Source organism: Scyliorhinus torazame, chromosome 1, assembly GCF_047496885.1.
Source record: "Scyliorhinus torazame isolate Kashiwa2021f chromosome 1, sScyTor2.1, whole genome shotgun sequence".
NCBI lineage: Eukaryota > Metazoa > Chordata > Chondrichthyes > Carcharhiniformes > Scyliorhinidae > Scyliorhinus > Scyliorhinus torazame.
The window spans coordinates 167,459,840-167,473,970 of record NC_092707.1 but is presented as its reverse complement, the minus strand read 5'-3'; the positions used below and the strand labels follow the sequence as shown (position 1 = coordinate 167,473,970).

The window sequence follows — 14,131 nt, the reverse complement described above, 5'->3', positions numbered from 1 at the left end:
CTTGCCTTGTGAAGAGAGATCGAGACATTTAGGCCGACACTCTCTCAAGTTTATATAGAGGAGATCTAATTAATGTATATAAAATGATATAAAAGGTTTTGACAAGGTAGTCACAGAGCGGATATTTCCCCTTGTGGGGCAATCTAGAACGAGAGGTCACAATTTTAGGTGAAGGGGCAGCAGATTTAAAACAGAGATGAGGAGCAATTATTTCTCTCAAAGGGTCGTGAATCAGTGAAATTCATTACCTCAGAGCACGGTGGATGCCAGGACATTCAGTAAATTTAAGGAGGAGATAGACAGATTTTTAATTGGCAATGTGTTGACGGCTTATAAAGAACAGGCAAGAAAATGGAGTTGAGGCCAAGACAAGATCAGCCATGATCACATTGAATGGTGAAGCAAGCTCGGGGGGTTGAATTGCCTATTCCTGCTCCTAGTTCCTATGTTCTGCCTGTTCACACAGAAAGGCATATATTACCCTCTTCCCGGTGTGACTGGCGGCGTGGGCGGGCTCCGGGGTCCTGGCGATCTGGCCCCAGGTGGTGCCCCCACGGTGGCCTGGCCCGCGATCGGGGCCCACCGATCCGTGGGCGGGCCTGTGGTTTCCTTGCATAGATATTAACTGTTAATACTTGTCTCGTTGACCTGTCGGGGGTGTCACTGCCTGCATATGCTGGCTGGCGTAGAGAGGGATTGGACATTGTCAAGCTCAGAGCTTGAGGTTTCAACTTACGTGATATTGTTCCTCGAGGTTATGCTGATGAAAATTTTGTTGTCTCTTCTTCTTATACAGATCTCGCTGGCACTGTTCTCATGCTTCCAGTCATGACCTCACAAGGCAACACTAATCAATTAATGTCTTTTCTGGTCACAATTTTTTTAAGAGTTGTGACTCATTCAGGGGTGATATTTCTTCTCAGGAGCTTGACACACAGGGGTTTGTGTTCACATTAGTTTATTGCAGGATGCCTCACCTTCAGACAAGTTGCCCTTGATTACTTTAATGTCTCTTTCCCTCTTTCTGCCCATTTAATCAAATAGGATAATTTTATTATCAGGAATCTATGTTGCTTTTCATCCTGCTAATTCATCATGGTCAGACTTTCCCTTGAAGATATTTCTTGTCCAGAATCCTGCTGGCTCTTTATGGCCAGTTGTAAAATCAAAGGCATTTGTGGTAAATCACACAAATCACAGCCTAAAGTCATTTGTTCTGCCGACCATGGGCGGGATTCTCCCCTACCCGGCGGGGCGGGGGGTCCCGACGGGATGGAATGGCGGGAACCACTCCGGTGCGGGCCACCCCAAAGGTGCTGATTTCTCCGCACCTTTAGGGGCCAAGCCCTCACCTTGAGGGGCTAGGCCCGCGCCGGAGTGGTTGGCGCGCCGCCGGCCGGCAGGAAAGGTCTTTGGCGCCACGCCAGCTGGGGCCGAAGGGACTGCGCCGGGTGGCAGAAGTCCGCGCATGCATCGCGGAGGCTGTGGCTGAGGCGGAAGGAAAAGAGTACCCCCACGGCACAGGCCCGCCCACGGATCGGTGGGCCCCGATCGCGGGCCAGGCCACCGTGGGGGCACCACCTGGGGCCAGACTGCCAGGACCCCGGAGCCCGCCCACGCCGCCAGTCACACCGGGAAGGTAGGTGGTTTGATTCACGCCGGCGGGACTGGCATGACAGCAGCGGGACTTTGGCCCATCGCGGGCCAGAGAATCGCCGGTGGGAGGCCCGCCGACTGGCGATTCCCGCCCCCGCCGAATTTACGGTGTCGGAGAATTCGACGGCCGGCGGGAGCGGGATTCACGCCGCCCCCCCCCCCCCCCCCCCGGCGATTCTCCGACCCGGCGGGGGGTCATAGAACATAGAACATAAAACATTACAGCGCAGGACAGGCCCTTCGGCCCTCGATGTTGCGCCGACCTGTGAAACCACTCTAAAGCCCATCTACATTATTCCCTTATCGTCCATATGTCTATCCAATGGCCATTTCAATGCCCTTAGTGTTGGCGAGTCCACTACTGTTGCAGGCAGGGCATTCCAATCCCTTACTACTCTCTGAGTAAAGAACCTACCTCTGACATCTGTCTTATATCTATCTCCACTCAATTTAAAGCTATGTCCCCTTGTGCTAGACATCACCATCCGAGGAAATAGGCTCTCACTGTCCACCCTATCCAATCCTCTGATCATCTTGTATGCCTCAATTAAGTCACCTCTTAACCTTCTTCCCTTCGGAGAATCCCGCCCCATATTCCTGAAGTTAAAATCTCTTAGTTAGCTACATTTCCCATCAGGCCATAGTGGTGTCCTCTCTTTGCTTGGCCATTTTGTATTAGGCTGTAAATGGCCAGCTGCACAGTGAACCAGAATATCTAGTGAGAGTAGCATGTCTTTAATCTGTCAGAATGCTTGCTCCTGTTGTGCATTCCAACACTATGCTTGGGCCTTATTGAATAAGTGTCTGAAGCGCTGTGATTTACGATAGTTTTGGCAGGGCTTTTGCCAGTTCATTTACCATACCCAGGAATCTTTAAAATTCTGGAATGCATGACTGGGTCAGAAATTCACTTATGGCCCCTATTTTTGATAAGCCCGGCATAATACCTTTGTTGCTCATAACGTGGCCTAAAAATCAAATGGACGTTTTGGAGCATTCCCACTTATTGTTAAGTGTCTGCCCTGCTTCCAGCAAATGGAGCAAGATGGCTTTAAGTCTCAGGGTGTGCTTTGACTGTTGCTCCTTGGACAAGAATATCTTCCATGTGGTAGACTATGCTTTTAAAGGCCTTGCAAAAGAGTATACATTGTTCACTGAAAGATTTTGGGTGCCAAGTGTTTCATGTATAATAATGATCTTTATTGTCACAAGTAGGCTTACATTAACCATTAACACTGCAATGAAGTTACTGTGAAAGCCCCTAGTCGCCACATTCCGGTGCCTGTTCGGGTACACAGAGGGAGAATTCAGAATGTCCAATTCACTTAACAGTACATCTTTCGGGATGTATACCCAAACACCAAAATTATGCCAAATGTCGGACACTTAGAGCAAAATCTGCTGAATGGTTTCCAAAATGTTGTCAATGATTTGGATTTTTAATCTAATGGTACCCGTCTAAAGCTGCTGTTGGCATTGAGTTTTGAGAACATTATACTGTTGGAGAGTTTGGTCAAGTTGGCATTTACTAAGAATATCAGGTAGATTTTCATTGCTGAAGCCTTGTTGAGTTGAGGTCAGGTCAATATTAATGCAAAGGGATCCATTTGGATTAGGAACTGGAACCATTCTGGGAGCACCATTCTATTGGCTAAGTGGCGGGAAGATGGCTGTCAACTTGGTCATCCCATCAAGTTACAGTTGGAACTGTTTCATTAGTGCATGTGGTATTTCCCTCAGTGTGAAAAGAAGCATCTTTCCTCAGCGTTATGTTGTATTCAATCTTCAGTCATCCCAGCCCAGTGAATACTTTTTAAAAAGCCTCTTCAAAATCAGATCCAAATTCTTGCTGGTTGATCTCCTCGATCTTTTAGATGAGATTAAAGTTAGCACAGGCTTTTCTACTCAGCAGAGAGAATTCCTGGTTGTGAAGCACATGACTTGTAAATATATCGCCGTTCCTTCACTGCCGCTGGAGCAAAATCCTGTAACTCCTCCCTAACAGCGCAATGGGTGTACCTACACCTCAGGGACTGCAGCGGTTCAAGAAGGCAACTCACCACCACCTTCTGAAGGGCAACTAGGGATGGGCAATAAATGCTGGCCTAACCAGAGACGCACACATCCTGTAAATGAATAAAATAAACATATATGGGGGGTTATTCTGGCTGCTCATACCAGCGTATCTTCCAGTCCCAACAATGGAGAACCCCGCTGCATGTTTCCTGGGTGCGTGGGGTGGACTAAATGGGAAATTCAATTGACAGCAGCAGGACCAGAAGATCCCACCGCTGGCCAATGGCAGGCTGCATCCCACCACATGAAACACGCCATGGGGGCTCAGAGAATCCCCCCCATAGTGTTTCCTGCATCTGGTTGTTCATACTTTGGAGGGTTGTATACAATTAACGTAGCTTTAAACTGCAGCTTGATTCCTCCTGGACCATATAACTGAGTTGTGAATACGTGTAGGCATTGTTTAACAAGTCACGATTCTTTATTGGATAAGACTGCCCCGTATCCAATTTGAAATTAGTGACACAAATGTCCCCACTCCCGCGATTGTATTTTGGATCTTTGATTTTGATGAGGAATCATTTTTGTTCCTCTTTTTGGTGGAGACTCCCCTGTTTCATTGATTGTTTAGTGTGTGAAGATTCTGGCATAAACCCCTGTGTATCTAAGGTTTGAATTCTGCACATCTTCCCAAAGTATCCATGAACCCATTCTGCATTGCTTTCAGGATTCTGCTCCAACCTGTGGGGCTTTTTGGCGCCACAGAGCACTGTTTAATGGTGTGCTGAAGTTTTGTTCCCTCCGTGGTCTTTTTTCCTGGAATGTCTTCAACATTCTTTCATTCAAAAATTTGTACCATTGTTGGGGGTGTGGTAAACCACTGTTGCACCTGTATTAGGTTATGTAAGGTAGGACCTGTACTACAGGTTCGCCTGTAGTCCCTGCCTGCTGGCTCCGCCCAGTAGGCAGAGTATAAATATGTGTGTCCTCATTCAGCAGCCATTTCACCAGCTGCTGTGGGAGGCCACACATCTTAGAGCAATAAAGCCTCAGTTGTATCCAACTCTAGTCTTTGTTCAATTGATCGTGCCTTAATTTATTGCTCTAAGATTTTCTAAAAGATGGACCTTCGATTCAAACCAGATCGCCTGCAGCTGGATCCGCAATCAAGCAACGCCAAAAAGGACTTTATTCACTGTCTAGCTTGCTTCGAGGGTTACATCAACTCAGCGACCACCCCTGTTCTGGAGGCTCAGAAGATACAGATCCTATACTCAAGGTTGAGCTCCAACGTGTTTCCGCTGATCCAGGACATCCCGAACTACGCCGACGCCATGGCGCATCTCAAAGAAAACTACGCACAGAAAACGAACATGCTCTTCGCCAGGCACGTACTCGCCACTCGCTCTCTACTCCCTGGTGAGTCCATAGAAGACTTCTGGCAGGCCCTAATCCCACTCGTCCGGGACTGTGACTGTCAGGCCGTTACGGCCACTGAACATTCAAACCTCCTTATGCGGGACGCGTTCGTAACGGGGATTGGGTCGGACCTCATACGCCAAAGACTGTTAGAAGGGGCCATGCTCGACCTAGCTGAAACAAAGAAGCTAGCGCTCTCCATGATGGTTGCCTCACGTAACATTCAGGCCTACCCCATCAGCCGCGCGGCCCACCCCTCCTACCCCTCGTTGACCCCACAGACAGCCGTCCCAGCCAGTATGCCTGCGCCACATGCCAGCCCGCGCACCCCAAGGGTCCCCGATGTTACTTCTGCGGCCAGCAGAAGCACCCTCACCAACGCTGCCCGGCCCACTTTGCAAGGCTTGCGGCAAGGCTTCGCCGCGGTGTGCCAGGCCCGCGCAGTCGCCGCTATCGCCCCCACCCCCCCTAGCCTACACACAATGGGCGCTGCCATCTTCATCTCCCCTGACCACGCGCGGCCAGTGGGCGCCGCCATCTTCACCTCCCCGGACCACGCACGGCCAGTGAACGCCGCCATCTTCTCCCCCTCAGTCCACGCGCAGCCCATGGGCGCCACCATCTAGTCCAACCCCCGCAACGTGCGGCCCATGGGCGCCGCCATTTTGTCCCCCGCAGGATCTTCAGGTGCCGCCATCTTGTCTCCCCCATGGGACATGGATACCGACAGCATTCCAGGACCTGGGACTTCCAGGCTCCCCATCATCCAACATCAGCGATGACCGACCACAACTCACCTCAGTGACGATCGACCAGCCTCGTCCGCAAAACCTGGCCACCGCATCCACCAGTGTGAAAATCAACGGCCACGTGACCTCTTGCCTGCTGGATTCCGGGAGCACGGAAAGCTTCATACACCCGGAGACGGTAAGGCGCTGCTCCCTCGCGGTACACCCCACCAAACAAAGAATTTCCTTGGCCTCCGGATCCCATTCCGTCGCGATCCGGGGGTCCTGCCTGGTCACACTCAGGGCATAGAATTCAGCGGCTTCCGCCTCTACGTCCTCCCTAACCTCTGCGCTGCCCTACTACACAGCCTGGACTTCCAGTGTAACCTCCAGAGCCTAACCCTCAAATTCGGCGGGCCCCTACCACCCCTCACTGTGTGCGGCCTCGCGACCCTAAAGGCCGATCTGCCTTCCCTCTTCGCCAATCTAACCCCGGATTGCAAACCCGTCGCCACCAGGAGCAGACGGTACAGCACCCAGGAGAGGACCTTCATCAGGTCCGAGGTCCAGCGGCTGCTTCGGGAGGGCATTATTGAGGCCAGCAACAGCCCCTGGAGAGCCCAAGTGGTACTCGTTAAAACTGGGGAGAAACACAGGATGGTCGTGGACTACAGCCAGACCATCAATCGGTACACGCAGCTCGACGCATACCTCCTCCCATGCATATCTGATATGGTTAACCAGATTGCACAGTACCAGGTCTTCTCAATGGTAGACCTCAAATCCGCCTACCACCAGCTCTCCATTCGTAAATCGGACCGGCCATACACTGCTTTCGAGGTGGACGGTCGTCTCTATCATTTCCTCAGGGTTCCCTTCGGAGTCACTAACGGGGTCTCGGTCTTCCAAAGGAAAATGGACCGAATGGTCGACCGGTACAGTTTGCGGGCCGCCTTCCAGTACCTAGACAACATCATCATCAGCGGCCATGACCAGCAGGACCACGATGCCAACCTTGCCAAATTTCTCCACATCACCACTCTCCTCAACCTCACCTACAACAAGGAGAAGTGCGTGTTTAGCACGACCCGCTTAGCCATACTCGGCTATGTGGTCCAGAACGGAGTTCTGGGGCCCGATCCCGACTGCATGCATCCCCTCATGGAGCTTCCCCTCCCCCACTGCCCCAAGGCCCTCAAACGCTGCCTGGGGTTCGTCTCGTACTACGCCCAGTGGATCCCAAACTATGCGGACAAGGCCCGCCCACTCATTCAGTCCACCCATTTTCCCCTGACGAGCAAGGCACAACAGGCCTTCGCCAGTATCAGAGCCGATATCGCCAAGGCTGAGATGCACGCAGCAGATGAGACACTGCCCTTTCAAGTAGAGAGCGACGCATCGGACGTCGCCCTAGCCGCCACCCTCAATCAGGCAGGCAGACCCGTGGCATTCTTTTCCCACACCCTTCATGCCTCAGAAATTCGGCACTCATCTGTCGAAAAAGAGGCCCAAGCTATCGTTGAGGCTGTGCGGCATTGGAGGCATTACCTGGTCGGCAGGAGATTCACTCTCCCCACTAACCAATGGTCGGTAGCCTTGATGTTCAATAACACACAGCGGGGCAAGATCAAAAACGACAAATCTTGAGGTGGAGGATCGAGCTCTCCACCTATAATTACGCGTTTTGTATCGCCCTAGCAAACTCAACGAGCTCCCAGATGCCCTATCCCGAGGTACATGTGCCAGCACACACATAGACCGACTCCGGACCCTGCACAACAGCCTTTGTCACCCGGGAGTCACACGGTTGTACCATTTCATAAAGGCCCGCAACCTTCCCTACTCCGTCGAGGAAGTACGGACAATCACCAGGGACTGCCAGGTCTGTGCGGAGTGCAAGCCGCACTTCTACCAGCCGGACCGTATGCGCCTGGTGAAGGCTTCCCGCCCCTTTGAACGCCTCAGCGTGGATTTCAAAGGGCCCCTCCCCGCCACCGACCGAAACACGTATATTCTCAGTGTGGTTGATGAGTACTCCAGGTTCCCCTTCACCATCCCATGCCCCGACATGACGTCTGCCACCGTCATCAAAACCCTAAACACTATCTTTGCTCTATTCGGTTTCCCCGCCTATATCCACAGTGACAGGGGATCCTCATTCATGAGCGATAAGCTGCATCAGTTCCTGCTCAGCAGGGATATTGCCACCAGCAGGACGACCAGCTATAACCCCCAGGGGAACAGGCAGGTAGAGAGAGAGAACGGGACGGTATGGAGGGTTGTGCAACTGGCCCTACGGTATAAATATGCATGTCCTCCATTCAGCAGCCATTTTGCCAGCTGCTACGGGAGGCCACACATCTTAGAGCAATAAAGCCTCAGTTGTATCCAACTCTAGTCTTTGTTCAATTGATCGTGCCTCAGGGGGTTTTCTGAACCACGGGTTGTCTTCCCCTCTGAGTATGGATCTATTTTACTGACAGTCCTCTGATTCACTAACTATCGCCTTCGACAAGGTTAAGTCTCCTTTGGATTGGAGTAGATCAGAAAAGTGCCACCTGACCATGATGTAGTCTCGGATCAGCTCAGATTTAAGATCACCATATTAGCAACCATCAGCCAGTGGATATAGGTCACTGATAAAGCTTTCTACTTATTCACCAGGTTCTGGATCCTTTTGTTAAACTTGGCTCTTTCTAGTACCTTGTTACTCTGTAAATTGAAATAATTATCAAAGACCTTATTGAATTTTATCTGCTGTTTAATTAATGCCTTGGCTTCCTATCACATCATTGGCAATTGGTCCAATAGATTACAATAATGTACTGACATGTTCACCCTCTGATTTACTGTTCAATTCTGAATCTTAATCCATCGTGTCCGTGTCCAATCTGGCCCTTCCATGTGCCAAATCATTCTGGCAAGGTGAATTTGAATCCATTGCTGTTTTAAGCTCGTAGGTGGACTGCCTGGATTTTTTTTAAACATCTATTGCAGTAATGGAGTTTTCCCATGCTGATCAGCCTTTCACTGATACCTGCTGAATCACTGATCCTTTTCGGCAATTGCGACTAAACTCTGCAGCGTTTTAAAAATAATTGCTGGACGTCCCCTGCTCACTGCTCTCCTCCCGTTGGTGATTTTTTTTTCTCTCTACTTCTGCCATGCGGTCACCACCTAAATGAGGTTGGGCTTGAAACCCGCGCTCACTGAAAATTGAACTTTCCCCAGTGCTGCGCCTCTAATTTAAGATTTTGAGCCTCTTTCAAGCTTTGCTCACCCTTCCTCAATCATCGGCAGCTTCTTTGACTGCTGCTGGATCAAAATTTTTCCCAGACCACCACTTGCTGTCGTGTGGCCCTTCGTAAGCTGAACTGTTGATATTTTTGCTCTTTCTCTCAGACTCCATGAAGTTCTTTTGCCGACTTTCAACTGAAGTTTTCAGTTTTTCTGCCCCTTTTTCAGGTCAGACTTGCAAAATCTTTTTAAAGTTGATGTTTGGAAATTTTGGGTCCTTCGCTGCTGCTACCGTGTTGTACCGTACTGCTAGGTATTGGTTGCGACTGGCTAAGGATTGGTTACAGAGACATAGATATGCCTGGACAATACCTAGTTTATTGTATGAACATAGTTATTTACAGATGTAAAAACAACCGGTGGGATTTTCAAGCCCTCACGCGACATGTTTTCCAGCAGCGGAGGCAGCTCGCCATTGTCCGCCGGCAGGATCTTCCGGTCCTGCCACTGTCTAAGGCATTTTGTGTGGCTCGCTTATCCCACCACTGAGGGACCCGTCGCAAGGCATCGCCTTCAGCGGGACCAGAAGATCCCACTGGCGGGAAGGGACAGAAAATTCAATCCTACTGGTATCACTGCACCAACTCTCTGAAAGAACGCCCTACCTAGGCCCACTCCCTTCCCTATCCCCATAACCCCACCTACCCTGCACAACTTTGGACACTAAGGAGTAAATTAGTATGGCCAATATACCTAACTGGCACATCACTGTGCTTCGGGAGGAAATTGGAACACCACGCAGACACAGGGAGAACGTGCAAACTCCACGCAGTCACCCAAGGCTGGAATTAAACCCGGGTCGCTGGCACTTTGAGGCAGCAGTGCTAACCGCTGTGCTGCCGTGCCACCTATGTAAGCGGTACCATTTCTCAGTCCCACATGTTAACACTTTTCGTCATGAACACCCTAATGTTACAGAAATATGAAGCGCAAGATTGTAGAGAACAATGCATATGTGTGTCTAAATGAAAGAAAATATTCTTCCACTTAAAATTGATAAACAAAACAGGAATCTAGGGAAACTTACGTAGCAAACTTATTAAATAGTATCTTTACATCTGTCTTTGCCCAGGCAAGAAAGGAAAATGTTGACAAGTCAGATAAAATGTCAGAATCAGCAGAAAAGGAGCAAGATGGTAACAATAAATTGCAGGTAAAAGAAAGGCTTGTGTTTATATAGTGTCTTATCTATCAGAGATATTTCAAAGTTCTTCAAGAGGGTAGAAATTGGACCCCCGTGCACTGATTTTAAAGTGTAAGATAGTTGAAATAAGGGTCAAATTTGAGCATCAATGGCCCTCGCCCATACTATGACATCCAGTTAGCTATTGAGTGAAGCCATTTCTCTGGTGGCTGAAAGAATCATGTGCAGAACTCTTAAATGATGCCTCTTTTACACAACTATCAGGGACACCCCCAAAAAAGCACAATCCAATATCCGGATGACTGTCTTAGGTCCCATTCTCAAAATTGGACGGGGTCGAGCAGAGTGAAACTGAAATTCTGCTCAGGGTCCTTGAGTGACGAGTACAGTTTTGTTTCTAAATGTAGATGTTTTTGCTGTGGAGCTGGCAGGAAGCAGGAGTGATTCCTCCCTCATCGTAGTCCTGATTGTGACAGACCACTCACTCCTACCCCTGGGTCCTGGCTCCGGAGTGATGCAAGCCAAGCAAACATCTTTAGGGTGAACTGTCAATGGGAATGCAGTGGACTTATGTAAATAGTAATGATGCCTCGTCAGGCTAATCTCTGGCTTCTGGGTTATGGACACCCTTTCTACGTTTGGCCCACAAAAGACCATTGAGGAATGTCCGCTCCAATAAATTACTTTTGCAATGTAATGACTAGAACGTAGATCAATGAACCAGCCAATTATCGGTAAGATGGAGAAGTCATAGATCCGCGACAGTGCAGAAGGAGGCTATTTGGCCCATCAAGTATGGCCATCTTTGTCCAAGGGCAAAATGTTGGTCAGGAAGTAAGGAGAATTCTCTGCTCCTTTGAATAGTCTTTAACACAACAGGTAACTAGGATCTATGTTTAATGCCTTTTCTGATAGAGTGCATCTCAGGCACTGTAGCATTGGAATGTCAACCTAGATAAGAATATAAGAACTAGAAGCAGGAGTAAGCAATTCAGCCCCTCGAGCTTACTCTGCCAATCAATATGATCATGGCTAATCTCATCTCGGCCTCAAACCACTTTCCTGCCTGTTCTTCATAACCCTTCAACCCATTATTAATTAAAAATCTGTCCATATTTCCTCCTTAAATTTACTCAATGTGCCAGCATCCAGCGCACTCTGGGGTAGTGAATTCCCCGATTCAGAACCCTTTGAGAGAAATAATTTCTCCTCATCTCTGTTTTAAATCTGCTACCCCTTATCCTAAAACTTTGACCTCTCGTTCTAGATTGTCCCACAAGAGGAAGTGCCGCTCTATGTCTCCCTTGTCAATACCTTTTATCATTTTATATACCTTAATTACATCTCTCATTCTTATAAACTTGGCCTAAACTGCTCAATCTCTCTTCATAAGGCAAACTCCTCATCTTTAGTATCAATCTGGTGAACCTCCTCTGAACTGCCACTAATGAAACTACATCCCTCCTCAAATAAGAGGACCATACTGTACACTGTACTCCAGGTGCGGTTTGACCAATGCTTTCTACGGTTGCAACAACACTTCCTACTTTTATACTCTATTCCTTTATCTATAAAGGCCAAAGTTCCATTTGCTTTCCTTATTACCTGCCGTATCAGCATGCTAGCTTTCTGTGAGTCATGCACGAGGGCACCCAGATCCCTCATCGAAGCACTGCATCGAAGCACTCTGAAATTTCTCTCCGTTTAGGTAATAAATTGTCTTTCCATTTTTCCGACCACAACAGATAAAGTGTACCCGAACAGGCACTGTAATGTAGCGACTAGGGGATTTTCACAGTAACTTCATTGCAGAGTTAATGTAAGCCTACTTGTGACACTAATAAAGATTATTATTATAACCTCACATTTATTCACATTAAACTCAATCGGCAAAATTTTGGCCCACTCACCTAACTAATTCCACATAGCAATTTCAATTCCACATATTTTAATGTAATCTGCAAATCTGGCTATATCCCTGTTACCAAATCATTAATCTAAATTATAAATAGTTGGGGCCCAAGGACCGAACCCTGTGGTACCCCACTAGTTACATTTTGCCAACCAGAAAAAGACCCTGCCTTTCTGCATTCTGTTGGTTAGCTAGTCTTCTATCCAAGCTAATAAATTACTCCTAATCCCACGTTATCTTACTTTGTGTATTAACCCTTTGTATGGCATCTTATCAAATGCCTTTTGGAAGTCCAGATAAACTACAGGATTCCATTATCCACTTGGCTTGTTATATCTTCGAAGAACTCTAGCAAATTAGTTAAAAATGATTTTCTCTCCATAAAATCATGCTGACTCTGATGGATTGCATTTTAACTTTCTAAATGTCCTGTGATTGCTTCCATAAAAATGGATTCTAACAATTTACCAATGGCAGATGTTAAATTAACTGGTCTATAGTTTTGTACTTTCTGTCTCTCTCTCCTTTTGAATAAGGCCGTTACATTAGCATTTTTCCAATCCACTGGAGCCTTTCCAGCATCCAGGAAATTTTGGAATATTGTACCCAATGGATCCACTCTCTCTGCCGCCATTTCCTTTAACACCCTAGGATGTAGGCCATCAGGTCACGGGCACTTGTCTGCCTTCAATACCAATAGTTTGTTTCGTACATTTTCCCTATTGATGAAAATTGTTCCAAGTTCCTTCTTTCTATTAGCTTGGCATGACCTGTTACTATTGGGATGTTACTAGTGTCCTCCACCCTGAATACTGAGGCAAAATATTGATTTAGCATCATCACCATTTCTGTGTTCTCCACTATTAACGCCCCGGTCTCATCCTCCAAGGGACTAACATTCACTTTAGCTACTCTCTTCCCTTTTATGTACTTATACAAGCTTTTGCGATTCTTTTTTATATTTTTGCTTGTTTTTTAGTAACCCTTTGTTGACCTTTAGAAGTTTCCCAACCTTCAAGCCTGCCACTGGCCTTTGCAATAGGGTATTTGTTTTTATTTTTTTATTAATTTAGATTACCCAATTCATTTTTTCCGATTAAGGGCAATTGAGTGGCCAATCCACCTAACCTGCACATCTTTTGGGTTGTGGGGGTGAAACCCATGCAAACAAGGGACAATGTGCAAACTCCACATGGACAGTGACCCAGGGCCGTGATCGAACCTGGGACCTCGGCGCCATGAGGCAGCAGTGCTAACTACTGCGCCACCATGCTGCCCCTTTGCAATATGGTATGCCTTAGGTTTTGTCTTTATGTTGTCTTTAACTTCTTTGCTTAGCCATGGATGTTTTCACCCTCTTACAATCTTTCTTCCTCTCTGGAATATATTTTAGTTGGGAGGAATTGAATATCTCCTTAAACAACTGCCATTGCCCATCAATTGTCCCACCTTTTAGCCTTCCTGCCTGGTCCACTAGGGCCAAATCTCTCCTTGTGCCAGCATAATTACCTTTGTTTAGCTCTAGAGTGCTAGTGTGGGACTCTAGTTTCTCGCCCTCAAACTAAATTTGAAATTCTTGCATGCTATGATCACTCTTCCCTAGAAGTTCCTTAACTATGAGGTCATATTTGCAGTGTTAATGTAAGCCTACTTGTGACAATAAATATCAATATTATTATACCAAATCCAGAATAGCCTGCTCCCTGGTTGGTTCCACAACATATTGATCGAAGAAACAATCTCTAAGACATTCAATGAACTCTCCCTAAAGGCTACCCTTGTCAATTTGTTAATCCATTCTATATTATTATTATTGTATGCATAGTAAAATCACCAATGATTATTGCCGTACCTTTCTTCTAAGCCTCTAATATTTCCTTGTTTATACTGTGCCCCACTGTGGAACTAGTGTTTGGAGACCAAAGAATACTCCCACGGGGGATTTTTTTCTTTTGCTAT

At 47.6% G+C, this 14,131-nt stretch overlaps 1 protein-coding gene across 3 annotated transcripts in view; it reads left to right on the top strand.

Moving 5' to 3' along the window:
- The window catches only part of LOC140416342 (calcipressin-3-like), a 353,570-nt gene that overhangs the window by 294,320 nt on the left and 45,119 nt on the right, over positions 1 to 14,131 (top strand). For 2 of the 3 annotated variants that reach the window (XM_072501121.1, XM_072501123.1), the window contains one exon: positions 10,189 to 10,269. The exons of the other annotated variant lie outside the window; for it this stretch is intronic. In XM_072501121.1, the coding sequence (XP_072357222.1) occupies positions 10,189 to 10,269 (81 nt within the window). The remainder of the gene's footprint in view (positions 1 to 10,188; positions 10,270 to 14,131) is intronic. 3 annotated transcript variants of the gene reach the window in all.